The sequence below is a fragment of the Pseudorasbora parva genome, chromosome 6 (genome assembly GCF_024679245.1).
Source record: "Pseudorasbora parva isolate DD20220531a chromosome 6, ASM2467924v1, whole genome shotgun sequence".
Classification (NCBI taxonomy): Eukaryota; Metazoa; Chordata; class Actinopteri; order Cypriniformes; family Gobionidae; genus Pseudorasbora; species Pseudorasbora parva.
In genome coordinates, this window is record NC_090177.1 from 27,956,400 (window position 1) to 27,982,697 (window position 26,298).

The following is a 26,298-nucleotide window of genomic DNA, read 5'->3' on the forward strand; positions in this document are numbered from 1 at the left end:
CAACTGAAATATTTCAGGTCTTTTATTGTTTTAATACTGATGATTTTGGCCGTTTAAATTATATTAAGTCTTAAAGTTCTGCATAATTAAGTTCTGCACTATAGACGATCTAAAAGAGCGTGGTTTCAGCAACCAGGCACCTCAGCTCCACCCACATCCCTGCTCTTTGGCCATTTTCAGTTATCCGGGAGTGCTGCCAAGATGGCGACAGCTCCACAGCTTCAAAGGGTTAGTTCCCCAAAAAATGAATTTTGTCATTAATGACTCACCCTAATGTCTTTCCACACCCGTAAGACCTCCGTTCCTCTTCAGAACACAGTTTAAGATATTTTATATTTAGACAGAGAGCTTTCTGTTCCCCCATTGAATTTATGCACACTACTGTCCATGTCCAGAGAGGGAATAAAAACATAATCAAAGTAGTCCGGTTAATTAGAATCTCTTGAAGCATCGAAAATACATTTTGGTCCAAAAATAACAAAAACGACGACTTTATTCAGCATTGTCTTCTCTTCCGGGTTTATTTTCAATCCTCAAATAAAGATTTGAATGGTTATGAATCAGCGTATTGATTCATGATTTAGATCGCTAATGTCACGTTATTTCAGCAGTTTGGAAGTTTGACACGCGATTCGAATCATGAATCAATACGCTGACTCATAACCTTTAAGAGATTCTATAAGAGATTCTAATTAACCCACTGATGTCACATATGGACTACTTTGATTATGTTTCTATTCCCTCTCTGGACATGGACAGTAGTGTGCATACATTCAATGGAGGAATAGAAAGCTCTCTGTCTAAATATAAAATATATCTTAAACTGTGTTCCGAGGATGAACGGAGCTCTTACGGGTGTGGAGCGACATTAGGGTGAGTCATTAATGAAAGAATTTTTATTTTTGGGTGAACTAACAATGTAAGGCTTAAAAAATGCTTTTCAGAATCCTACAGTTTACATCACGGACAATACGTCCATATTTTTTACAGTCTATGGTTGAAACGTGCAGTTATGGAAAGGGGTGTGACATTTCCGAAACACTCTCAAAGGAGTAGACCAATCACCACACGCGGTTTTAGCCAACCAATCAGCACATTGCTCTTTCTAGGAGGAGGGGCTTCTTATAGACTTAAACTAAACAGAGCTACAGACAGACTAGGAAGAGAGGTGCTGCAACAATAAAATTCATTCATTGATCCTATATGACCTTCTAGGGTCACAGGGCTGGAGGCAGGGGAAAAGCATGATGGTCAGTTTAGCACAGGACACACAAAAGGAAGTTTTTTTTTTTTGACTCTCCGATTTACCCAACCCGCATGTCTTTGGACTGTGGGGGAAACTGGAATACTCGACGGACACCCACACGTGGAGAGCATACAAACTCCTTACAGACTCACAGAAAGACCTCCTAGCTCAGCCGGGACTCAGACCTTCTTGCTGTGAGGCAACAGCACTAACCACTAAGCCACCGTGAAAACTGAAAGACAATGAAATCTGCAAAATAAATAAAGTTTTCGCATGAAACTCTATTCTAGTAGACCTCAAAAACTAAATCAAGACTTTGTAAAAGGGCATAATATGGTTTTCATTTTTAAAATGTAATTTTTTTTACCTATGCCCAAATAAAGATTAGCCTTGACAGAAAATTCAAAAACAAGTCTTGATTTTTTTTTTATTGTTTAATATGCGCATACAAGTAATATGGCATGTTACATCTTTTAAGTTATTACTAGAGCTGAAGAATAAGGATCACTAAAGGTGAAACGGTTTGTGATTAGCTTTTTAGTTAAACGTCCCAAATCTGGATTCTCAATCATTATAATCTACAACCTCTACAATAAACATGTGTTCTAAGTTGTCATATTTACACTTAATAAAAACACTTAAAAATGTTGGAATTTCAATTTAATATATCAAGAACAATACACCAATAAAATGTCTTTCGAGTGTGCAAACTCAAACTTTATTGAAGTTTCTGTTACCTACAAGCACAATCAACAGTGAGAACTAAAGATAAAAGCTCCAGCGCTGGTGAAATGTCTAGACATCAGAACTGGGATCATAGAATCGCCAGAGCCAATCATTGTTTGGCCGCCACTGTCACATACAAAAAGCAAAAGATCTATACTTTTGGTCAAAAAATAGAAAGGTCCTACCATTTTGGTCTTTGTTGTTCTTTGAGCATCATGAAGGAGTTAAAAAAAAAATCAAATAAAACATTTTCCTAATGTATTCCTGAGTAGGGCCAACGATTCTGAGCACTGACTGGAATTTATGTAAAAATACCAAAGTGCTTCATTTACCTGACGAAAACAAAATTTGGTGATTACCAATAAATAGATTTTCACTAACAATGTTTCTCACGATCTTTACAATATAATTGTAAAGCGTGCAACGTGACGCAATGAAAATGTAAATCGCTGTGTGTATTATCTTGAAGGATGATGATTCCTTGGTAACTGGGTGCAGAAACTATTTAATACGCACATGGGTTACAATTCTGGCGATGGTAATCAAATGTACATAACCACAAACTCCAAAACTGACAAAATGTGGGTGCACTACGGCAGTACACATGCAGGCGTTATTCAAGAGAATATTTGGAGAACACAGTAAAGGCAAGGAAAAGAGGTCAACAGTGGAGGGCCAACTTGTGTGAAGGTGCGGTCACATTAGCCAAATGTCAATAGAGACGCCTGAAGCGCAGCTCGCACAAAAGCCACGGTCAAACCGAGGAGCAGCTTTCTTTTGGTCGACGGAGCAGATCCACGTGACCAATTTAACTTTTCCGTCCTTTTCCGTCCTCCTTTTCCGCGAAACTGCAGATCGTGCTGATTCTTATTGAAATGAATTTCGCCAAGCAACGGTAAATGTGACCGCACCTTAAAGCTATAGAAAAATATTCAATCCACCATGTCAAACTACACCACATCTCAAAGTGATGCTACTCTAAAAGAGCTCACAGCAACAAGCAATTCCCACAGGGACAATGTTTGATCATCTCAAACGAGGGGAATACTGAATTACAAAAAGAGCTGTGTGAGCTCAGGCGACATTGATTATTCAGGAAATAAGCTCAGTCCTTCGGTTCCATCTCTGTACATCCCACATAAAGGAGCTTTGCTTCTCAAAGGGATATGGATATTGTGATGTCATTAATTGAGGACTTAATTGTCATGCTAATCCAGATTGAGAGGAGGAGGAAAGAAGAGAAAGGCTTTTATTTGCGTCTAATCGTCTTAGCGCTACACCACACAGATCTCATTTCTCCCTGTAATACAGCAGATACATCTTCAGGGGTTCAGGTAATGGGAGTCTTAGGATCTTCTCCCTCAGAATATTAACGGGAGGCTCCATGCGGGCGCAGCCGCCTTTGATTTTCTCCTCTTCCGTGCCGGAGGACTCCTCCTCGTCCTCCTCGGGCAGGTCTTCTCTCACTCGACGGCAAGCCCTTTCCTCTTCCTCCTCCACTTCCTCTTCTTCCTCTTCAACTCCCCCGGGGTAGTTGCAGTCGTCCATGGCTGTGGGAATCATGGAGTCATGGAGAACCATGGAGTTGACGCACTGGCGGTAGAAGCGGCGACAGAAGCGGCGGCGTTCGAAGCGGGGCCCGTAGCGGTGCATGGCCCGGGCCCCTGGGAAAGACACCCGCCTCTTCGTGCGTCCTTCCGCCATAGCTATGGGCTGCCGGAGAGTGTGGCGAATAGCAATCCGACACAGGTCCTGCAATGTCCGTACCTCAAAAATGGCTGGAAATTTGGAAAACATTGGAAGGAAAAGATAATGTTATTTTTACCCCTATCAAATAACAGTTTCCTATTTAGCTTTTATATCAGTGTATTGCACTGTATCTGGTTTAATATATAATAGGCATAACATTATGACAGTTGAAGTGAATAACACTGATTATCTCTTCATCACGGCACATGTTATTGGGTGAGATATATTAGGCAGCAAGTGAACATTTTGTCCTCAAAGCTGATGTGTTAGAAGCAGGAAAAATGGGCAAGCATAAGATTTTCAGCGATTTTAGACAAGGGCCAAATTGTGATGGCTAGGCGCTTGGGTCAGAACATCTCCAAAACTGCTGCTCTTGTGGGGAGTTCCCGGTCTGCAGTTGTCAGTATCAACCAAAGTGCTCAAAGGAAGCGACATTGGTGAACCGGTGACAGGGTGATGGGTGACCAAGGCTCATTGATGCACGTTGGGAGCGAAGGCTGGCCCGTGAGTTCCTATCAAACAGACGAGCTACTGTAGCTCAAATTGCTCAAGAAGTTAATGCTGGTTCTAATAGAAAGTTGTCCGAATACACAGTGCATCGTAGTTAGTTGCGTATGGGCCTGCATAGCTGCAGACCAGTCAGGGTGCCCATTCTGAACCATGTCCAGTGCCGAAAGCAGCCAACAATGAGCATCAGAACTGGACCATCGAGCAATGGAAGAAGGTTGCCTAGTCTGATAATTCACATTTTGTTTTACATCACGTTGATGGTCAGTGTGTGTGCGTCACTTACGGGACCATGATGCACTATGGGAAGAAATCAAGCTGGTGGAGGCAGTGCGATGCTTTGTGCAATGTGACACGCACATTTGACACGTACCACCTACCAAAGCATTGTTGCCGACCATGTTCACCCTTTCATGGAAACGGTATTCCCTGGGGGCTGTGGCCTCTTTCAGCAGGATAATGCGCCCTGCCACAAAGCAAAAATGGTTTGAACACCAAAACAATGAGATTGAGGTGTTGACTTGGCCTTTTAAATTCCCAAGATCTCAATGCATTTAGAGCATCTGTGGGATGTGCTGAACAAACAAGTCTGATCTCTGGAGGCCACACCTTGCAACTTACAGGACTTAAAGGATCTGCTGCTATCAACTTGGTGCCTGATACCACAGCACACCCTCAGAGGTCTAGTGGAGTCCATGCCTTGATGGGTCAGAGCTGTTTTGGCAGCAAAATTGGGACCAACACAATATTAGGGAGGCGGTCATAATGTTATGCCTAATTGGTGTATATATAAATAAATCATCACATTTTTTATGAAATAGTCAATTACTGAAAGGACTAGTTAACATAAATAACTAATACTAAAAACGATTAATATGAATTACTAACTGAAAGCCTGTTCACATCAAGAATGTTTGGCACAACAAGAGTTAAATAGATTTATAGAATAGACATTTTCTTTTTAAGACTCAAAGGAAAAACAACAAACAAACAAATTTTGCATTTAAGGCCTGGTCATGCCAAGAAAAATACCTATACCTTTAACAACATAAGCATCCACAACAATGGACGGTAACATTGTGTTTATTATTAGTGCACACTGCAGGTCTGTCGTCTGCCACTTCAAATATGCTCAAGATCTAAAGTCAGGTTGATTCTGATTGGCTGTCACTGTTTTTATTGTTCATCAGCATTTTTTTTTTCCTGAAAGTGATTCCAAGGGTATTGTTCCTTTGTGCCGTTATTGTTATAGCTGTAGACAGCTATTCTCACAGAATTGTAATTCTTAAAACTTCATTGTTGTTGTCCTTGGTGTTAACAGGCCTTTACAGTGTAGTAATGGGCTGTATTTTGTATTATAAATGGTCAGAGTAAGATTTGCTTTAATTTAGGTATAAAAATACTTTCAGAGAATGATTAACATTCTCATTGTACTTGGTGTGAATAGTTTTGGTGTAAAAAAGAATTTGCGATCAGTGTCCTTGTTCATTTGTATTGGACTTCAGACGGATGATTCCTCAGTGTACTCACGTAAAGGCACACTCCTAGGTCTGCCATTGACATTCTGTTTAGGTTGGACGAGCGGGGCAAAGGTCACAGCGATGATTTTCTTGGTCTCCCAGGAACTCTGACCTGTGCGAGTGATCTTGGTCAACTGCAAAAGAGTTTCTTAGATAATAAGCCCTCAAGTCAGTAATTACTAAACCAATTACATCATCCCATGTGAATACTCATTACATGTGTGTGTGTACATCCATTTTTTTGTGAGTAAAATTCAAATACATTTACATCAACAATATAATTTTTGATTTTTATTTAGCTATACCCACCCTTTGAAGTCATCTAAATGCCAGTGTATTTAATTTTTTTTAGAAAATATACAAATGTAAAATGTACTCAGAGTAAAAAGAAAAAGATCTAATAGGCTGCATTCACAACAACTGCACAAAATGATTCTGACATATAAGATGTTTTGTCCTGTCAGTCTAATCCCTTAAGACATAACTATGTGTACATTCATTTTGCATAATAAAAGCCTCTGGAGATTCAAGTGTATTTAACAGCCACATGCCGCGAGAGCCGAGCCGCTGACGACACTTTTCACAGTGCACACGTGAGCATTTGAAAGCAGCCGTCTGGCAGTAAGTGAGTTTCGTGTTTTGAATATATATGGGGCTACTTTCTCCATTCCAAACGGCATAAACGATGCCTTCTTAGAGCATTTGGAAGGTAGAACACAGAAATGCCAACTGAACATTGTACGCAAATTCAAGCAAAGAGCATTTCCAGTGCAGTGAAGCCTGAGATGTCCCTAGTAATTCACTGCAAGCGTTTCAATTTTCATGGAAGAGTATTTTTTGGAAGGTTTGAGTGTTTTTATTTTTTGTGTTTTGTTTTGGAAGCACACTGGAATTGGAAGCAAACAGAATATTTTTTCTAGAATACAGTGATGCATCTGCAGTTAAAAAAACTTTACTCAAAAGCCATTTTTTTCTCCCACCCCCTTATCTTGCACACATGACTTTATCCAAATATTCCCCAATAGACTTTATTGACAGCAGTACCATCTTGGATTTTTAACAGGAATGAAAGCAAGGCTGTGCGAGATCGACATTCATCTTTTCAGTGGACTGCAGGGGCGATTCTATGATCTTTAATATTAGGGGTGCTTGGCACCCACTAGGGGTATTAGTTAAAAAAATATTTGAATCTATTATTTGTATGCTAAGGTAGGCAGTTTCTAAACTATCTGTCAGGTCAATCCCATTGTTTAATTTCTATTTTCTAACCAGTTGAAATAACCAGCTTATATTCATTAAGAATATAGAAAAACCTTATTTTACTGTAATTGTCTGAACTTGCAATATGTTGGTAAACATATGTACACATAACCGACACATGTAATGTTTTAAACACTATTTTTAAAAACTCTACATTTGTGCAGTAAAATTTTAACTTTAAAAAAGATCTACATTTCTCATTTTCATTCATGGAGATAACATGGCTTTAGTGGAGGATTTCTGTGACCTGGTGGAAAACAAAAACAGTTTTAACATAAAAATAACCAATATATGACAAATTTGAGCAATTCTATAAGGAATATTCACAGATGGTAGGAAACATTACAAAGTCTCATTCCATTTAGGACATTTAAAGGGGACATGCATAGCAGTTTCAGCCAGTCTCATGATAATCTTGAGTATCTGTAGAGTAGTACTGAATTCTTCATATCTCCGAAGAGTCTTAATTTTTATCTCCGATTTATCAGATTAAAATACGGGGAGGAGCCGAAGCCTGCTGCAATTGAGTTATAAAGGGGACTGAGGTCATCACGAATGATGAGCTGTGAAAAATTATAAGTAATCTAGGAGCTTTATACAGCATTTTAAAGCGGAAGCCATTGAAAACACGGTAAGTCTATCCCTCACAGCTTCAGTTTCACCTGCCATGGCACTGCTCTGAATAAGGTCTGGGACTAAAGACATTCTATGTCTTGCCGCTACTTCCTGTTACAACAGGGAGTGTCTCAACACAAGAAAGAAAACTACTACACTCATCAAAGCATTTTTAGACATATCAAAAGGCCTTTAAAAACTGCTGTAGAACAAGAACCCCCTTATTAACTTCATAAATAAACATATACTCACCTTCTCCTCCAGGGGGAGGACTAAGATCCCGCCAACCTTTAGCAGGTTCTTCATGTAGTTCTCGTAATCCTTCTGAACTCCTGCTCCGCAGTAAACCCGGTCATACTGCCGACTCTCTGGAGGGATCTCCAGACAGTTCCCCACCACAAAGGTAGGCTCACAGAACTCGAACCTGCGACCATTCAACAAAACCAATTCATGGACAATTTGGCAATTAAAAAGCCAAGTCAAAACAGTCACACAGGAAATGACTCACTTGTCAAAGCTGTCGCTGGTTTTGATAAAGTAGTCGAGTTTCTGATATGCATAATCAACCACATCCGCGTGCAGTTCCACACCGTGATTCACACCAAACGGACCTGATGACAAGAATGACAGGTAAATATATGGATGGTATATTTTATTAAATACAAATGTTAGGTGAACTATCCCTTTAAACATAAATCTAACAAAGTATAATAATGGTTTAGGCTTAAAACAAGAAAAAAATGTGTTAATGGGGTAAAAAAATATATAAACATATTTCAAAATAAACTACTTCAAAAACTTCTGAAGGGGGCGGATTCTGAAATCCAATACCACTTCAATATCCTCCTATATTATTATAATGATTTTTAATGATTCTTTCCATTTATGATTATGATTGTTTTGTTTCTTCATACATGTTTTCTGAAGTGTGTATTTGGTCTCTAAGGAGTGACTGAGGGTCTGGCCTAGGGATGGGTGATGTGTCGCTAAATGCTTGATAGTATAACTTGTTGTCGTGTGTGTGTATCTTGGAGGTATCATTGAATCAGTGAATACTGTCTGTCCCTTTCACTGCGAGAAAGCACATGTTATCAACATGTTTTGGGAAACTTGCTGGTCAGAGCTGGAGCTCAACCAACTCCAACCTTGGAAAAACTGTGTATCTGTGTATGTGCACAGTATTCTGTGTTACAGATCAGTGTTGAATGTGTACAACGGGCATCCTAGGGAGAGTGACAGGATGTTGTTCTGGACAAGCTGGCGCCTGCTCCAGACCTGGAAGGTCACTTCGTGCCTAATTCCGGGGTGAAAACGTCAACAAGTGACACATCTATGGACACATGCATCTGATAAACTGACAATGTATATAAATTTACCATGCCTGTTTATTTTCTCCTAGCTAAGCAGAATAATTCCACCTGCAGGAATGACGTGGATAGACCTTGAAAACAGTATAACTGTTGAGAAACAGTATGTATGAGATCTGGTAGAGAGGGAGCTTGACCTATGAACTCCTTGTGAAACTTAAAGCTGGCTTTTGCCGATGAAACTGCAAACTATTCTTCAGTAAATCTTTCTTTAATTAATTGCACTACTGACTCTTGGTCTTCATTCTTCACAACTGGTCTTGTTTGGGTTATCCCCTAACAGATCAGTACATTTTTTTTATGTCTGTTTTTTTAAAGAAATGTATACTTTTATTCAGCAGGACATATAAAATTGATCAAAAGAGACATATAATGTTAGAAAAGATTTCTATTTCTTTCCATTTCTTTACTTTCTATGCATCAAATAATGATTTAAAAAAAAAATGTATCACTGTTCCTACCAAAATATTAAGTAGCACAACTGTTTTCAGAATTGATAATAAATGTTTCTTGAGCAGCATTAGAATGATTCCTGAAGGATCGCATGCCACTGAAAACTGAAAAGTAACGATGCTGAAAATTCAGCTTTGACATCACAGGAATAAAGTACATTTTAAAATATATTAAAGGTACAGTATGTAAGATTTTTGGATTAAAATATCCAAAAACCACTAGATCAATGTTATATATTTTGTTGACTTGTTACTTACATTATCCCAAGTGTTTCAAAGAATGTTTAAATCCAGAGAAATACACAATTTTGACCTGGACAACGAACTTATCCGTGTGTCGCCTATCAATGACATCATACCCGTATTACCCTTGATTTCCGGTTTATTTTGTAGAAACGATGGAAACACCAATATGATTTATTAGACAGGTGAGCAACTGTTTGGATACATTAATCGACAGAAAACAAATCATTTTTAAATAGTTGAACACAGTTACTCTTATTGTTTGTCTCTCATTGAGTACCATGTTTCTCCAAGACTGATCTAGCAACTGAAATGTGCAACAAGTGTCTCACATTAACTGCCGAGTGAATGCAAAGAGTAGCATTATAACATAAATTTCAATACACTCATGTATTTAATATGATAAAACAGCGCTCTGTTACCCCACACACGCATGAGCGGGAGAAGTGGAAGAGGTCGCCTAAGGCATCATCAACGCTCACAAGGCATCATCAAGCTACATCTTTGTTTAGAATAAGCGACCTCTAGTGGCAAAAAATAACATTGTGCCTTTAAAGGGTCATGAAACCCCAAAACACTTTTTTTGAGATGTAAACAGATATGTATAGGCTGCACATCATTGAAAACACTAAGGGTACTCATTAATGGTATGCATATGTGAAAATAGTTATTTTTGCATTTTTCAGAGCGATTTCTGTCTTCCGGTTTGAAAACTTTAGTCGGAGCAACGTCACAAATGCTGACGTCGGCACGGCCTTTTCGGCCCAAGTATGGGCAGCTGGGCACATGCTGACGTCGACCGCTCTGAGCAATTCTCGATATATATTCATGACATGAAGCTCATTCAGTCCAATCCCTGCGCTGTAGTATGCATACAAGATAATTTAGTTAATATGCATGAGACAGTCACTTCTGTCAGGCTCGTCTTACATCATTATTGTAGAGATATGGTGGGGAAGTTTTGGAGGTAGCGTGCGTAAAAGTCACGGAGGAAAGCTAGGCGTTGTGCTGATACGAAGTAACGTAAAGGGCGCCGAGCGAGCTGTAACCGGCGCCGTCTGTGGAAGCCTTTGCTACAAAGGCTCGGTAAAGTAAAATTCACCTGAGGAATCGCACGCCGAACCTGCAAGCGTTGACTATCTATGTCAGGAGTGCAAAATAACCAATCTGTAATCTGTAGGCCAATGAACAAAAGCCACGTCCTCTCCGTTTTATTTGTCGTCACAGCCATGCCCTAAACCGCATGTGCTCGGGCTCTTAGTGAAACAGTGTGATGCATATTTGGACAAATTTAGATTTAGCTGCCGAGTGATAGACAGCGCGGATCGTCACGGCAACCCAGCGCGCGTCGCTCTGTGCTTCAGATGCGCGGTCGAGACTAGCCTCAAACCTCTTCGCTTTTACCCCGATCTAGAATTACACATCTCTTATCACATCGCATGTTGGGTGGTTCACGTTCTCTTATCACGTCGGCGCGTTGTTCATCTTGCCAAACAGCGTGCATATTTGGACAAATATAGTTTTATCACGTTTGCAAAATATTTCGTCATGCAGAATAACATTTATTTTCATTTCTCACTGAATTATGCTGGTTTGAACTTTGAAGAGCTGAATGATTTGCGATCTCTGCTGCACGCCACTCATAGCTCTCTCATTCGCTGTACTCATCCCTCATTTAATCTCTCTGTGGTAAACAATGCCAACGTGAACCAAGAACATGTCTCAGAACCGCTCAGCACCTACTGACAGACACTCCCCTATTTATGCAAACATTCCCTCTTTCCACACAATACCATCCCACCTTTTCACAGTCGACCACTCCCCTTTTAACAAGCTTTTTCAAATCGAAGGTGTGAAAAAACACCGCTGCAGCAGGGGGGTTTCATGACCCTTTAAATACAAAACATTTATTGTAAATTGTAATAAAATGTCACAATAGTACTGCTAATTATTATTATATAACTATTTTCGATCAAATAAATGCAGCCTTGGTGAGCGACTCAATTTAAAGCATTTTAAAAATCATACAAAAAAATGGCAGATCATATTCTTATACAATACTTAATATGCTACACAATTTTGCTTCTCAACTAAATGTAAGTATGCTTAGATCTTTGTACTGGAAAATAAGACAGAATTTTCTTTTTTTTGCCGTGTAAGTAAACTCACCCAGTATAAGGCCCACCATTGTGCTGAGATAACCAGTCCCACTGCCCAGGTTGAGAAAAGACAGGCCAGGCAGCAGGTCCAAAGCCTCCATCACCTCCGAGTAGATACATGGAGCAGACAGATGGAGGTTCCCATGCCTCCAGGCCAGGTCTTTGTAAGCACTGTCACGGTAGTCCTCCAAGTAATAGTCCGCTCTGTCAATGGCTCTAAAGGCCTTCTCGACCAGATCTGAGCGGATGTAGTGTGCCTCTTTAAGGTTGTCAATCAGCTCGTCATTGTCCTCACCCGCACTCACAGCTCCACCCATGATGAAAGCAGAAGAGCTTCTAAGGACAGACCTGAGGTGTGCCTATCACTGTCTGGAGAGAAAAACAAATCACCTCTTTCAGATTTAACATAGAAGGCTTATTCACACTAAGGATGATCTAAACAATAAAGATTAGATTTAGTTGTGAAAATTGTTCCAAATTTAAAAGAATATAGCAGAGTCAACACCACAACTATTAAGGATAAAGAAATATATTGTTTGAATCACTTTTACCACCTGATGAACAATAAAAACATTGACAGCCAATCAGAATCCATCCTGCTGTATAAGAGCTCAAGCATTTAAACTCGAAGCAACATAACTGTACATAACTGACACTATACCGTTGCAGTCTGCCAGTCATAATGCATGTGAATGGGTAACAACTCTATGAGAGTAAAAAATTCCTCAGCCTGTGCGGATCGGCCGGAATGAGGCATCCACACACACACACGCACACGCGCGCACACACACACACACACACACACACACACACACACACACACACACACACACACACACACACACACACACACACACACACACACACACACACACACACACACACACACACACACACACACACACACACACACACACACAGTATATCTATGATCGTGCCAGTTTGACCTTACCAGACGGAAGTAATGACGGATGGGAACACTAGATGAGAATCGTCTGGATATGAGGTTAAAAAAAAAATACATAACTACTATTCGGTTTCTCAGAGACACTGATCGGTTCGTGTCTTAAGACATCAGTGTGTCGTCACGAGCAGCAGGGTTTTTGTGCATGTTGTCTAAGCATGTTTTTATTTTTACTCTCATAGAGTTGTTACCCATTCACATGCATTATGACTGGCATACTGCAACAGTTGGAATTAAAAAAATCTTAATTTGTGTTCTACTGAGGAAACAAAGACACCTACATCTTGGATGCACTGGGGGTAAGCAGATAAACATCAAATTTTCATTTTTGGTGAACTGTCCCTTTAAGGGCATGTTTAGTCATACATTACACCTCCAACAGACTGTTGTCTAGCAGGTGGAATGAAAGCAAAGAACGATAATTAAGACAGCTAAATCTTTAATGAGCCACAGCATGTCAGAGATCTGAGCTAAGCTGACATTTCAACAAGCTTGACAATAAGACCCGCATTCACATCCAACCTCTTGCTCTCTATTTTTAGAGGTCAGACAATGCCAAATAAAATGTGGCCAGACTCAAACTCTTGGCAGCGGCTACATTTAGAGCAGATTTGTTTGTTAATTTTGGAGGGCATACACAAAGCACATGTGGGTAGCTGAGGCATAACATGTCTTTAAAATCCAGATTTAGGTTCTAATTTATATGAATTCATAAAGAGAGCATTGCCGCCTATATTTTTGGTGCTGTAAGTAGTCATCCTTTCTCTTAAGTTTTACAAAATTTCAAAAAGGTCTAAAAGTTATCGATGCATACGGACCTTGTAAATGTGTGTTTTGCTATTTTATTAAATAGTCTATTCATTTATAAAATTTCAACAATATTTTAAGCGTAATTTGAATCCAATCTTTCTTTGTAAAGTCATAAGCAAGATTATCATACTGATTTCAAAGTTAAGGATTCATTAGTTTAAATATACATTGAACCATACACTATCATAACATCACAGTTGATAATTCAATATACTTTATTTTTGACAAAACCTTCCATGTTTCGGTTGTGACGGCACATTTTTGGTAGAGACAGTCATGTTTTGGTAGCGATGGATCACATCACAGAATTTTTAATTCACATACTAAAACGCTACTAAAATGTACTAAAATACGAATGATTCACATAACTGTACTAAAATTGTTTATTTCCCCACAAATAAAGGATTATGTGTTCCCTTTTGTCACAACTGAAACATGACTGATCAGCACATAGTTAGCGAGCACTGCTCTGAACAGTTGTACTCACACACACGCACGCACGCACGCGCGCGCACACACACAGACACACAGACACACACACACAGACACACACACACAGACACACACACACAGACACACACACACACGAAACAAGAGGTAAACATGAAACCAAACAAAAAAACAGGGACAAGTAACCAATAAATTAGGATTTTATATTATATTAAACTTACGGATATTTTAAATGGCCAATATATATATATATATATATATATATATATATATATATATACACACTTTATCAGTGTTTTTACTTTGTCACATTAAAATCAAACTTGAAATGGCCTGAAAGCATGATGACTGTGGGTTTTTTAGTGAGCGTTCAGCTTGAGCTTTATATATTATAATATTTAATAATATATAAAGTAAAACATGAAATATATATTTTTTTATAATTAATGTAAAACTGCATAAAAACTCTAAATTGATTTAAATTATACTTTGATAAACAGAACATTACATAGTTGGTGTAAAAAATACAAAATATAATTGTATTTGGTATCTGTTTTTATGTAATGTTTATTTAACCAGAAATATTAAGTGCAACAGACATACATTTATATTTGATATATGAAAAAATTCCTCATTTTAAAACACCACCGCACAGCACTGATATACTCACAGAGGTGGTTGGGGTATTACAAGAGTCTCATACTCATAAAGGCTCCATTCAATTGAGGAAACGTCAATACTATTTTTTTTATTTTTTTTTTTATAATTTCGAATTACTTTTCTAGTTGATTTTGAGTTTAAACAGTAGGCTATGTATTCCTGTGATGCAAAGCTGAATTTTCAGAATCATTACTCCAGTCTTGAGTGTCACATGACATTTTTCTGGATTCTTTAATGAAAGTTCAAAAGAACAGCATTGTAAATACAAATATATTCTAACATTTTTAATGTCTTTACTGTCACTTTAACACATGATTGCAGAATAAAAGCATAAAAAAAACAATTACCCGAAATTTCGGAATGGCTATCGTGTCATAATAATACAGATACAAGTTACAACCATATGTGTTAATATATAATAAAGGTACTATTATTAATGTGTTATTAAGATAAAACACAAATGTGTTATTGAGATTAATCACAGCACATTTACATTTTGGACATGTTTGTAAACTGTAAGAAAACTAAATGTTTACTAAATAACAGACTGACTGAGATTATAACAATTTAAAAGTATTGTTACATTAAATGAAACAAAGCAACAGTAAAAACCATTAAGCATGTACATTTCCTTGGATAACTTTCACCCTAAAATGACCCTATGGTGTATATACAGTGAGGAAAATAAGTATTTGAACACCCTGCTAATTTGCAAGTTCTCCCACTTGGAAATCATGGAGGGGTCTGAAATTTTCATCATAGGTGGATGTCCACTGTGAGAGACATAATCTCAATTAAAAAAAATCAGAAATCACAATATATGATTTGTTAACTATTTATTTGTATGATACAGCTGCAAATAAGTATTTGAACACCTGTCTATCAGCTAGAATTCTGACCCTCAAAGACCTGTTAGCCTGCCTTTAAAATGTCCACCTCCACTCCATTTATTATCCTAAATTAGATGCACCTGTTTGAGGTCATTAGCTGCATAAAGACACCTGTCCATCCCATACAGTCAGTAAGAATCAAACTACTAACATGACCAAGACCAAAGAGCTGTCCAAAGACACTAGAGACAAAATTGTACACCTCCACAAGGCTGGAAAGGGCTATGGGGAAATTGCCAAGCAGCTTGTTGAAAAAGGGTCCACTGCTGGAGCAATCATTAGAAAATGGAGGAAGCTAAACATGACTGTCAATCTCCATCGGACTGGGGCTCCATGCAAGATCTCACCTCGTGGGGACTTAATGATCCTAAGAAAGGTGAGAAATCAGCCCAGAACTACATGGGAGGAGCTGGTCAATGACCTGAAAAGAGCTAGGACCACCGTTTCCAAGGTTACTGTTGGTAATACACTAAGACGTCATGGTTTGAAATCATGCATGGCGCGGAAGGTTCCCCTGCTTAAAACAGCATATGTCCAGGCCGTCTTAAAGTTTGTTCCTTCCCTCAGTTAGCGACATTGAAGATGGGTCTGGGTCTTCCAACATGACAATGACTCGAAGCACACAGTCAGGATAACCAAGGAGTGGCTCTTATCAAGGCATATCAAGGTTCTGGCATGGCCTAGCCAGTCTCCAGACCTAAACCCAATAGAGAATCTTTGGAGGGAGCTCAATCTCTGTGTTTCTCAGCGACAGGCCAGAAACCTGACTGATCTAGAGAAGATCTGTGTGAAGGAGTGGGCCTAAATCTCTCCTGCAGTGTGTGCAAACCTGGTGAAAAACTACAGGACACGTTTGACCTCTGTAATTGCAAACAAAGGCAGCTATACCAAATATTAACATTGTTTTTCTCAGTTCAAATATTTTAAGCTGTATCATACAAAGAAATCATACATTGTGATTTCTAGATTTGTATATATATATATATATATATATATATATATATATATATATATATATATATATATATATATATATATATATATATATATATATTAAAACATGTCCTTATATTTCGTCATTAGTGACCAGAATAAGAAGATTATGCTATTTGTTTCACATGAGTAAAATATGTGCTGGGGAAATATGAGCTCAAAAGATACATGCATAAATGCATAATAATAATAATAATATAAGCATTGTTTTGTTTATTTCGATATTTCAGCAGGACATGTCAACTACCACATAATGTCAGACTTATTATAGGTCAACTTAGGTAACAACAAAAGCACCGCGCAGACTGAAATCGCCCATGCGAAAATGGTGGTCTGGTCATTTATTTTCCTTGGCAAATAATGTGTTGCTGTAAAATCGAACAGGCAATACAATGTACATTGACACAATGTTTGTCTGACAGATGAATTATTGAGGTTGTTATATTTATAACGAAGAACCGCGCAGCGTGACACCACAACACTGTCTGACACTCGGGAGCGAACATCATATTCAGCAAAACAGTAGCAAACCGATCGAGCTGTTGCACGACGCTGGAAATTACATCAGTAAAGCTCAAATAAAAAAGTGAACGGGTTCAAGCTACATTGATTCGCGTCTCGATTCGCGTCCCAGTAACCGTCATATGTAGGTCACGTCTGTATCATGCATTTAACAACAACAGTTAACTGCAGTCTGTGCACGAGGAGAAGCTGCACAAACACCGACATAAACAAAAGAGTCTCCGGCCACAACTGGCACTCATTCTCGATGCGCAGTCTACATCTTACCGTGTGATTACGGACCTCAGCGGTTGTCTCGTGTAAACCAACAATGTCCATCGATTACTTTAACGCGTATGTCATATATTTGGTACCGGCCACAATAACGCCTAACTTGACTGCGAAAAAAAATGATGCGATGTAAACACAAACCAGCTGACGCACTGACGTCACGCGCACGACGACGTCAAATGCATTATTGGAGTTCTCAGTGACTCGAATCTTTTCACCAAAAATCCTATCCTTCCCAGAAGAACGTATCTTAATAGAGATAGCGTACACGTTTTTACTATAAACGATAGTATCTACATCGTATAATCCCCCCTCATTCTCCTTCCTATGAGTTTCAATAGCGCCCTTGCATTTAAAAGGTACGGTCATTTTGTTACATTGACTCACATGATTTGTTCAGTAGGTCAAGTTCACATGACTCGTTCACAGTTCGCACTCTGCTGAAGGTAGGACCATGTAGGACACAACAATGAAAGAAAAGCGTCGTACGAGAACGATGAATTGACCAAAAAGATTAATTCAAGTAGAACGTTAGTTCAAAATTCCTCATATGCCTAAATTTAAGAAAAATATTGTAAGTAGAACTCAAAGCACGTACAGTTCTCATGATATTTTCTAATTTTTATAAGCTGAGTTTATTTTTATTTTTAGCGCAAATAAAACATTTATAAGCACCTGCAGATTTATTCACGTCTGATGTGGCAGACTCTTCACCTAAAGCACTTATCTAGCTACATATATCTGAAAAAACTGAGACTACATAATTTCATCCCACTCAAGTCGCTATAACATTGAAAAAAAAGTTGGATTTACATAATTTGTTCATGTATCTTCAACATCATGGAATTAATGCATTTTAAGCGACCCAATTAAGTCTCAAAATGAATTTTATGGCTCCCTGACATAATCCAGGCATTCAATTTCATATATTCAGCCTATATATTACTGTAAATTTCATTAATGTAACACGTTATGTTACACAAATTTATTATATTTCATTAGCTATTTCAGGAACTGTTAGCTAGCAAAAGTACACATTAGGATCATAAATGCTATGAACATTCACCAAAACTGTTATGACATCAGTTGAATCAGCCTGCAAATGCTCCACTCTTCTCCATGATGGTAACCCACTGTAATTAAAATTGTTATTATAATTCCAATTTAATTGAATATTAAACACTATTAAACACAATCAAGTCTCACCTTTTCTCATCTTGCACATTTGCTCTCTCTTGATTTAGCCATATGCAAAGCATGCTGGGAACTAACAAGCTCTGTGCAGTTTCAGCTAATGTAACACAAATCATTCATGTAATCTCAACACAAACTGATTTAGTAAACTTCAGTTTGACTTTTTTAAGTGGATTGAACACAATCAAATTAAGTTAGGACAAAATGTAAAGCAACTGTGTTGCTTTAGCTCATTTTAATTAAGCAATTTGAACAAGTAGTAAAAATCGTTTTTTTTTTTTTTTTTTTTTTTGCATGGTAGTGTAACAATGTCACCAGCAGAGGTCAGAATGTAAAAAGCTTAGATTTTCAAGTGAAGCACACTCACATCTGTCTTTCTGTTGTAATACAGTAATACTATAAAATACTTATTCACAAGCCTCACACACTGTAAAAAAAAAGTAAAAAAAGAAAAAAACTCATCACAGATGTAGCGCTATCGTGATTCTGACGAAGATATTTTTTTTTATTAATTAAGTAAATTCAAGTCAAAAGTTTGCATAACTTTTTTATATATATTTTATACTAGTGTTATTTGTTCCAAATTTTAGTCATCAAATCAATTAATTAGCAGATTTAATAATCCAGTGAAAAAACAAAAACAAACTGTATCCAAACTTTTGACTTTAAAGCCACACTGTGATATTTTCCCCCATCTAGCGGTGTAAAGGTATATGACCATCCAGAGAATAATAGTTTCTGTTCCTCTCAATTCTGATTTCGTTTTAACTCCTACGGTGGCCGATTTAGTCCAAGATTAACATGGCAGTCCCCCTCTTCACATTCGACACGGTGCCATCGAGTGTTAAAACGCGAAAGGCGAAGCTTGAATTTATGGGTATGTCCCTCTTTGGCTAATGTACTTTCAAGATAGAGGGGCAACATGGCGACCGGCATTCGAACCCCTCACTCGTATGTATTTTCAATGACATATTATAAGCTTACGAGAATACTTTGTAACTTGAAAGAAGTAAATATACATTAATTAGCATACATATTTTTCGAAAGAACTAAGAGTTTTTAGCTAAGAATAAACTAAAAAAAGTTACACAGTGTAGCTTTAAGTCCGCAAGTTTTACCTCTATGCCGGTGTCTCTGTTTGAAGACTGAAATTGCAGTTATTTGTGAAGTACGGCTCCTCAGCGCGGAATAATCGAATGTTTTGAGGTGTATGTGTGGGTTGTCTATCAATGCACCAGTTGTCAACAATGATTGTCATTTTGAACTTTTTTGGATTACAAGCCACCATCAAAATGAAACGTTTAATTACATTCCAGCTGCTGTAAAAAGAGGCTACAAACAATCCGCCACCTGCAGCATCCACAAACGATATAGCCAACTACTAAACAGACTCTTTTATGTGACATAATGCCAAAGACAAACGCTAGAAGCTCCTGTACTTAGAAGCTTATGTACTACTGTTACAGACTGCAGCTTAAACAAGCAAAAACAAACACACATCATGTAGGAAGTGTATACTCAAGAGAAATCACATTATTGACTCTTTATTTATGTTTTCCATATATAACACTTAAATGAACGATACCTCCACAAAACAGACATTACTGTTCTCTTTTAACACTGATATCAATGAGCACAGGTACAAGGATACACAAACACAGTCACAATCCAAAACCAACTACACACTTCATTTCCAAAAGTTACCTCGAATCACGCACAGCCATAGCTTGTCCTGCCCTACAGAAATAAAACCTCAGAAAATAAACTACCACTGCTACATAAGTCACTAAACATGTAGTCTATCACTGTGGAAGTGTTTATTATTTTTTTTGGAAGTACCATTTTTTGTCAATTTTCTAAAGGAGAATCATTTTGTGGCTACAAAATCACCAGTAAAAATAGCTGATCTCTATAAAAAGAATGCAAGAGGACAAGCCTTGGCCGTGGGTTAAAATACAAGTGTTTTTTTTTCTCTCGTAATTTACTTGGAAATATTTTTTAATACAACAACACTGTTCTTTATTACAAATGTACAGAATCCCATTGTTGTCAGAATAATGCCCGTGCATAAATGCTTCATCTGTGATACGTTCCATGATTATTTCAGACTCGATGAAATGAACAACCACATAATTTCATACCTGAATTAGAATCACAGTTTTGGGAAGAATAGTGTTACATATTGTTATTTATTTCATGTCAAACATTAAGCTGAAAATCGATTTCAATATGATCTGTTCTTGGTGTTCACCACTTTACTGAATTGCTATTACCCCCCACCCCCCCAAAAGGAAATAAATAAATTAAAAAAAGGAGAAAAAGTTGGCGTCCTGAGTGGGATTTGAACCCAGTCCTTAAATGTAAACACACCCTTTCCTGCAGCGAAACAGAAGCGAGAAAAGGCACACATGAGAAAACCACAGAGCTGTAAGCTACAGTACCTACAGAATGAGGGCCGTTTTGGTTATATCAGCTTAATGGGACAAACAGTGCCGGTTTAAGCCTTCTGACTTTTTAGCTGTTATCGTTTCTCATGAAATTACATGGGAACCCTTTTAAATTGACCTACAATTGGCACACGTCTTGGAAAGGTTAGACTCTCAAGTACAAGGTGCAGAATCAATCCATTACCCTACAAGTACAAACCCTTATTTGGGTCCACTGAAGAGGGGTTACATATGCTAACTTGCATTTGCAGATGCTACACTGCTCCAGAGAACATGCTACATTATTAGGCAGATTCAACACACTCAACCTCACCGCACAACATTCATAGCTGCTCATCATCACCGACAACAGGCGTTTAAGAAGCATGCACAGAGGAAGAAGAATTCACACATGCTTTAGGCTATCTCATGTCAGTAGTAATAAGCAGATAGAAATGTTTCTCCCATCGTAATAAGACGATATGACATCTGTAGTGAGTATTCCCTTCTGCACAGTTTAATAGAAGGAAGAACTCTAATGAAAATTCTACCGTTACTGATAGACAAGTCTTCAGTTTCCTCTTAAAGCGAAGGAAATGCAGCGGTATTGAAATGCAACGCACACATCTTTCCTGCGGAAAGGTTACAGGGAACGAGGCGAATGAGGCCGGCAGAGGATCTGACATTCTGTGGAAATGGACAAAGATTTATGCAACTAGCATCTCCTTCGTTTTCTCCGTGTGCGAGGGCATGCCAATGACAATCTCCAAGCAAACGCTCATACCAGCACATCTCACCCCCCCCCCCTTCTTTTTAACCAATGACTTGTTGCTGAAGGCTAACAGATGTGATATTGTACAGCCAATTCGGATGGATAAGGGCTTTCTTTCCTATTGGTGACTAGGCAAAAACAGAAAAACTTCGGTCAAAGGGCATTTGACATTTCAGACAGGACACAGATTCACATTAAACGACAACAAACAAGTCAAAAGACATTTGCCATATTTTATCCCAATTCTGTTAGGTGCAACGAATAGTTTCCCGTTAGCCATTTGTACCTTTTTTTCAAAATAAAAAAGAAATCTGCACTTGTGCGCACATAAAGAAAAACCTTTTAGTTGAAAGGTCATTAGTTGGCATTCCAAGATTTTTGAAAAGTGCACACATGTTCTGTCCATCACAATATTGCTGCCATAATAGCAAATGAACAACATGACCGCTGTGTACTATTTAACGAAACGACCGGCTGGATAGAGGCACAATGTTCATTTCACAACTCGCTATTATGAGTCATACAGTTGTCATTGCGATGATTGGCATTTTACACACGTATGTAGTGTGGCGTGTTCCACCAGAACTGCACAACACCGTACAATACTAAAGACAGATCCACCGAGGAGAACTTTCAGCACACTACAATGCATCTAAACGATTACAGCCTAAGACTAATCTGTTAACCATTGTCCCATTAATGCGGCTGACATACATACAGAAGCCCAGTGAGTTTGGACCAGAAAATAGGAAACTCTACAAACATCCTTGTATCCTTCGCTTTACAAATGTACGTTTACATATTACAAAAAAAACAAAACAAAAACACACCGTATCCTGCAACCACAGTAAACTGGGTCTGTCTTTTTTTCAATATTATTTAGTCTTCTATGGATAGTAGTACTCACAGCTTTTGGAAAGATATTGTTTCTGTTTAGCTATTATAAGAGAAAAAAAAGAGTTAACAATTACACTGTAAAAATATATGTATGTTTATATACTATATATCGTTTTTTTTGTCTTTTTGCTTTTAAATACAGAATGAATATATTGTGTAGGTATGGCCATCACGGCAAAGAAATAAAGGCATCTGTAACAATCCCCACTTAGGCCACAGTCACATGACCCGAGGGTAGTGTGGGTGCTGAATGGGCGGAGTTGGTAACGAAAGCACAGGTCAGTGGCACTTTGTGCATCGAAGAAATAAAAATCTAGTATAAGGCTACACGGGTGTATGCTTGTTTGATACTAGTCGAGTAAGGACATTGTGGTTCAAGAGTTTTGTCAGGATGGTTGGTTTTCGTCTCCTGTGCCCTCGCCACAAAAACGCCCGCCCGCCCGCTTCCCATGGTCCGATAGAGATAAGTTTAGCAATAAAGCAAAAATAATCCATTTGCAATTCATTAGGATCGTTCAGGGGAAACAGTTTTTGGCCACTACTGAGAGCTTGAGGAGGTATAAAAAAACAAACACAAAAACAAGCACAAGAAGATCCAGAAGAACGTCTTCTTCCTGTTGAACGGATGGGGTAAGAGTCAAAGCTGTAGGTTCCACAGTACTGGAATTGCTTTTTTCTCTCTCTTTACATTCCTATAGGAAGTAATGCTGGTATAAGGAAAACCCTCGATAATCATCATGTTTTATTCTGTAGTCCAAAACATGTTTTTTGTCTTTATTTTTATATCGCCAAAGGTTCTTCAAGACTACTAAGACTTCACAAACACACGTAGACGTTACAAAATAAATATACATTACAACCGTATCACAGTTCATAATTTCATCATAAATATTAAATAAATAATAAATAGAGATTATACTTCTCCTTCAGCTGTGTTAGAAATTCCAAAATAATAAAATAAAATGCAAATAGAGACAGCTAGAGATAGAGATAGATATACAGGTAGAGAGAAAGAAAACAAAATTACAAAATTATCAAAACATCGTTGGTTAAAAATATTTGCACTTAAAAAATCTACTCTATGGATAAAACTCTATCATCAAATGAAACGAAGTTATAAAAATTAGTGGTACATTTTTTCTCTTTCCAAATATTGATGTGGCAAGTTCCTTGTCACATTTTCATGACCTTTTATAAACAGGAGGGCTGTGAATATTTAAATAGGCGAATTCAAATAAATAATACAGATAAAATTAAATTATAACAAAATATAAATAAATTACAGTAGAGTCTGGACAAATTTCGTATAATTTATAGATCAGTCACAATCCAACATCTATTCTGATGTTGAATGGACTGAAATGAAGTGCAACTCATTGTTCGTATGTAATAAATATGACTACGCTGGGTAAATACTCCTACAGTGTAAGTACTACAAGTAAAGGAGAGCAAGCTGACGTGCCTGTGTGTAGCTCTAAAACAAAACAAACCAATAAACAAAAAATGGCTGCTGAGATAAAGAAAGTAGTGTTTCAACAGGTGGGATTTACAGAGTCAACCGCATGGCACTGATATGGTTGCACACGCATTTCGCTCACTTTGTGTGTTAGCACAACATCCTCTCATTTCCCATGACCCAAAACCACTTCCGTTTTCTTCGGGAAAAGAAGGAAAGACGAGCAAATACTGCATATCTGTTCTGCCGGGCCTCACGTAGAGATCACTTGAATTTGGAGCGTCATATTTGTTGTTTCTTCGGAGCAGCGTCCTCACGAATGAGTGAAAGACTCTCTTTCACCTGGGCAGCATGCTGTCTTCCAGAGGTTCTGATCCCTGCTTCTTCTTCCAAAACCTCTCACCGTTTCAAAGCAAAAGCAAAAACTAAAGAAAACTAGGTTTGTGACTCTCCTTTTCTTTGTAAATAAAGAATTTGGTTCCATCTTCGCCTTCCAATCCAGCAGCTTTTGTGGATTTTGGTCCTTATATTAATATATATTATATACCTCTTTTGAACACACAGAATGCTCCCTGGGATGGAGGGTTAGATTGTTGTTCAAAAAAACCTGAATGCCCTTTTTGTGTCATTTGTCTGCTCTTCCCATGGCTCTACGTCTCTATTTCTCTTCCAGGCTCCTGTTTGTCATCCTCGTCTTTTGGCCTAGTCAGACCTTGATGCCTTTCACCGCCTTGTTGATGGTCTCCAGAAGGGCCTTGTTCTCTGGGTTCTGGTAGCAGTCCTTATTGGTGTACATGTCAGTTAGGGTGCTCACGTAGCTCTCGAAATTCTGCTCTGTGATTGGCTCCTGCTGCAATGCAAATCGGAAAATGTGAGTGGCAATTTTAAAAAGGCACATCTAATTCACATAGGAGAGCAAAGTTATGGGAGCTGCTGTAGGAGTGTGTGTAACTTACCATGTGAGGCAGGCGGATGTTGGCCAGACTCCGTATAAGAGCTTGACTGAGTCCAGACAGCTCCATAAACAAAGCCTCGTTCTGTTCTTCAATCACCTTATTCTCCTGCTCGATGTTCTTCAGGTTGTTCTCCATAGATGTGATCTAAAGCACCACAAAAACAGATGATACAGACTTTCCATCCCATACGTGATATTTCCTTCTAGCAATGCATGTTTCTACGTCTTAAATGTATTTGTAAATTGATTGCTAGTCATCTAGTTTGATTACTTTTATAAATATCATTACAATTTAAATTCTAAATTCAAGTTTTCTATTTGAATATAGCTTCTCTTCAGTGTCACATGATCCTTCAGAATAATAGTTGATGCTTAAGAAACATTTCTTATTATTATCAATGTAAAAAACAGTTGTGCTGATTAATATTTCAGTGGAAACCGTGATCATTGTTTTTTTTTTCCTGAATTTTTTGACAGTTCAGTAGAACAGCATTTATTTAAAATATAAATATTTTAAAACATTTTAAAACTTTACTGTCTCCTTCGATCAAATGAACGCATCCTTGCTGAGAATTGATTATTTTTTTAATTTTTTTTTTACTGACCCCAAGCTTTTGAATGGTGTATATACATCCTGTAGCATATTCATAAGACATGCTATTTACATGATAATCCAAGCTATATTTCTAAAGCATGCCATGGCTTTACTGTGGTACATGTCCAAAACAGCATGGTAATACTATGTCATAAATTATATCACAACATAATATGTGATTTTTAGTATATAATCTATCTTCTTTTAAATTGTCAAGAGCTGTATGGCTAACCTGTGTTTGAAGGTTGACCATATCTGCCTCCATCTCATTGTTGGATTCATTGAGCTCATTGATTTCTTTATTGAGTTGCTTGATGTCTTCGTCATTGTCTAAGACTGTAAAGTGAAAGAGAAATGTTGTCATCTTAAGTGTCAACACAAATCGACATCAGAAGAGATACTGGAGGTAAAATGTAGGAGAAAATGTGGGATGCCTCACCATCACTTGCTCTGAACTTAGTGCTGAGATACTCTTCTCCAGGGAACTTGGCTTTCTTCTTGTTGAGAGAGGCTCTGGGGCAGCCTGAGAGACTGGAGCCAAACACAATTGATCCATCATCAATCATCACAAAACAACACATTTGCTTTATGACCAGTCCC

General features: G+C 38.0%; 2 protein-coding genes across 9 annotated transcripts in view; both read right to left on the reverse strand.

Annotated features, from left to right (window-relative positions):
- Nucleotides 1-1,941: 1,941 nt before the first annotated feature.
- Nucleotides 1,942-17,558, reverse strand: LOC137078841 (protein-L-isoaspartate O-methyltransferase domain-containing protein 2). Its single transcript, XM_067446567.1, has 6 exons — nucleotides 17,401-17,558; nucleotides 11,855-12,213; nucleotides 8,132-8,234; nucleotides 7,876-8,047; nucleotides 5,759-5,882; nucleotides 1,942-3,750 (listed from the first exon to the last, which is right to left on the reverse strand). Exons 2-6 carry the CDS (start codon nucleotides 12,159-12,161, stop codon nucleotides 3,263-3,265), a joined length of 1,194 nt encoding a protein of 397 aa, XP_067302668.1. The 5' UTR covers nucleotides 12,162-12,213; nucleotides 17,401-17,558; the 3' UTR covers nucleotides 1,942-3,262.
- A 2,567-nt stretch (nucleotides 17,559-20,125) lies between these two features.
- Nucleotides 20,126-26,298, reverse strand: part of myt1b (myelin transcription factor 1b) — a 122,628-nt gene continuing 116,455 nt past the window's right edge. For all 8 annotated transcript variants that reach the window (XM_067446572.1, XM_067446570.1, XM_067446571.1 and 5 more), the window contains 4 exons: nucleotides 26,138-26,229; nucleotides 25,931-26,034; nucleotides 25,105-25,248; nucleotides 20,126-24,998 (listed from right to left, as the gene is read on the reverse strand). In XM_067446572.1, the coding sequence (XP_067302673.1) occupies nucleotides 24,855-24,998; nucleotides 25,105-25,248; nucleotides 25,931-26,034; nucleotides 26,138-26,229 (484 nt within the window). In that variant the 3' untranslated portion in view covers nucleotides 20,126-24,854. The remainder of the gene's footprint in view (nucleotides 24,999-25,104; nucleotides 25,249-25,930; nucleotides 26,035-26,137; nucleotides 26,230-26,298) is intronic.